The sequence below is a fragment of the Vombatus ursinus genome, unplaced genomic scaffold (genome assembly GCF_900497805.2).
Source record: "Vombatus ursinus unplaced genomic scaffold, bare-nosed wombat genome assembly UNPS02014811.1, whole genome shotgun sequence".
NCBI classification, from domain to species: Eukaryota; Metazoa; Chordata; class Mammalia; order Diprotodontia; family Vombatidae; genus Vombatus; species Vombatus ursinus.
The window spans coordinates 13,310,371-13,313,373 of record NW_020954589.1 but is presented as its reverse complement, the minus strand read 5'-3'; the positions used below and the strand labels follow the sequence as shown (position 1 = coordinate 13,313,373).

The window sequence follows — 3,003 nt, the reverse complement described above, 5'->3', positions numbered from 1 at the left end:
TTCACTTCAGGAGATTCATTATTTACACGAATCTGGGACCTACCTGTACTCAGAGCATTGCGTCCTACTCTTGACTATCTCCTGGATCACAACCATAGTCCAAGACCAGTTGTCCAAGTTGCACATCAGAGCAATTTGATCTAGAAGCATGGCCGTTAGGGGAACAGTGTAGGCTCTGGGTTAGCACGAGGTTAATATAGTTGACATAAAAAAAAAATCAACCTAATTTTCTCCATCCTGAGTCACTGAAGGTGACCCTTGTATGGAAAAAAAACCCCACAACAAACATTAATACTTTCTTCTCACCTGGGATCTTCTATTACCCTGAGCGAACAGGTGAAAAGCAACTTCCAAGGTTGAATTTGCTATTACTCCCCCACCCACACCCAATTCCATGGGATAGAATCTGGATAATAAGACCATTTCAGTCACATCTTTAAGGAAGGAGGGCTGGAATAGACCTTTAGATGGTATGGGAGTCACGAATGGGGTTGCAGAATTCAAGCCAGAGTCCAAGTCCCTGATTGTTTTCCCTTACCGAGCACCAGGACAGGGCTATAGCTATTGATTCCTGAGATCCTGACCTTCTCCATCCTTTGTACTAAACTTCAAAGGCATCTTAAAATTCTTTCATTTGAATGATTGAGGCCTCAGAAGAAATTCCTGATCATGTTCGGAGAGCCTCTAGCCACGGCCCTATTCATTCCAGTCACATCCCCAGCATAGCCCTGAACTGGGGGCCAAGACAATGGCTTTACTAGGGATTCCTGAATTTCTAGCCTGGCTGGGGAATGAGTGAACTGTCAGGATGGTTTCATTCCCTTGATTTTCATTATTTCACAACGTTCAATCAAATCAGGCCCCCATATTTAGAAGTTAAAAGAGCATAAATCCTATTGTCATGCCATTTACCCTCCCTACCAAAAGATAAACTAGTGCTATGTTTTGTTTGCTTAATTTTTTTTTAAAAGACAATTTAATTTAAGCTCTTGAAGGATTCTCTTCTGACAAACTCGACTGTTTTGTAAACAAGGCCTCCTTCCACCTAGATGAGCTGAATTCTGGGTACATTCTTTAGAAGTCTTCTAACAGTCTTCCACAGATACCTATGCAGCAGAATGGAATGGCAGTCTGGCCCCCTTGCAACTGAGGAAGCTGCCAAAAATCAGTGGGGTGTGTACCTGGCAAGGAAAAGGGGGTAAAAAGAATGGGAAGAAGGACAGGAAGTATTTTGCTATGTGAGGAAATGGGATTTTTTTTTTACTTCCTTTTCAGCTTTCTCAAGTTATTCCAGGACAGCACCAATCCTGAGGAGCTTCCCATGTGCCCAGGGTCAGTAAAGAATGTCTGGTGATTCAGTGGCCAGTACTCATTATTCATTTCCTCTTAGGGGCATCAGCTTGCTTCAAAGAATACACCTTAATATTATTGGTGACAGGGGGAAGGGTTAGGGAGAGTGTATGTCTCGTGTTCAGGGTGGGACGAACTTTGAGTGCATCCCAGGAAGAAAAGGACCTTAGAATGTGCTTGGATGAATGGCTGGCCCTAATCTGGGAAGTCATTAGGGGCCATCTGGGAGAGTGGAGCATTTAGTCGATCAAGTTCATCCACTTGTGGAGGGTGGTGCATCAGGTTCTCCTGGTCTTCAGAGACATCTTCCTCAGCTGCCACTAGGTTGGTGAGGGATTTGCTTCGGACACATTGAAAATCAACATGGCGGCTCTTTCCCTCCTCCTTTTCCCAAGACATCTGGATAAATGGACGTTGCACATAGTTGTAGATGACTTCTGACCGGCCACCTGGTCTCCTCTTAATTTTTTCCTTACAAGTGGGATAGCCTGAAAGAGAGAGGCAGGATTCTTCGTAAACGGGCCACTGTTCTCCCTGGCATTTATACAATCTCCTTACGCTTTGCCTCAGACTGCCTGGTGTCTACCCGGATAGATAGGAAAGCATGGTTCTTGGATTGGCTGTGCCATGAATCACTCTCTCTGTAATTTCTTTCCCACTGCTACAGTCTTCCTGATTCAGCTCATTTGGTTTAAAATGAAAGCTGGACTTACATGCTCAAATGAATGTTCTATTAGTGAAAATATCTAGACACACTAGAGGTTTTGTTCCTAGTTCATATTTCAAATAGAGTGCTTTCAAAGTTTACACAGCATTTTTTTTTTTTTTAGTACCGGGATAGTGTGGTGGAAAGAGTGCTGGATCTTGACTCAAAGAACCTGAGTTTGAATCCTGGCTCTGCCACTTACCACGTGTCTGACTCTGGGTGAATCACTTTATCTCTCTGGGCCTCGGTTTCCTCATTTGCAAAACGAACTAGACACTGATCTCTAAGGTCCTTTTCAGTTCTAAAGCTCCCAAAAAACATCTGGGGGTAAGTAGTGCAATTGTTATCATGCCCATTTTACAGATAAGGAAAATGAAGCTGAAAAGGTTAAGTGCCTGGCAGAGCCAAGATTCAAATCCAATCATCCTGACTTTCAAATCCAGTGCTCTTTTCATTACATCACACTAAGAGAAGGCATAATTCAGGAAAAACCATTCTGCCCCTTCCAGTGGAATTAGAAGAGAATACTATCATCAGCTTTAGTTGTTCTCATCACTGTCAACTCCAGAGTCTAATATAATGATAATTAATAATAATAACAATAATAATAGCTAAATTAATATAATGCTTAAACCTTTACATAGTACTTTAAAATGTTATCTCATTTAATCCTCACAACAACTCTGGTAGGTAGGTGAGATTATTATTCCCCATTTTATAGTGAGGAAGACATAGCCAGCAAGTTTCTGAGTTAGGATTTGAGCTCAGATAGAGCCTGCTCTATCCATTGCACCATCTAGTGGCTCCCTAACAGAGTAAAAAATCAAAACAAACAAAACAAACAAACAAAAAAACAAAACCAAAACAAGAAAGAAAGAAAAAGGAAGGAAGGAAGGAAAGAAGAAAGAAAGAAAGAAAGAAAGAAAGAAAGAAAGAAAGAAAGAAAG

At 41.6% G+C, this 3,003-nt stretch overlaps 1 protein-coding gene across 1 annotated transcript in view; it reads right to left on the bottom strand.

The window, feature by feature from the left end:
- Positions 1-1,239: 1,239 nt before the first annotated feature.
- KCTD20 (potassium channel tetramerization domain containing 20) overlaps positions 1,240-3,003 on the bottom strand; it is a 65,764-nt gene continuing 64,000 nt past the window's right edge. Inside the window, exon 8 of the mRNA XM_027876623.1 lies at positions 1,240-1,838. Within this exon, the coding sequence (XP_027732424.1) occupies positions 1,546-1,838 (293 nt within the window). The 3' untranslated portion in view covers positions 1,240-1,545. The remainder of the gene's footprint in view (positions 1,839-3,003) is intronic.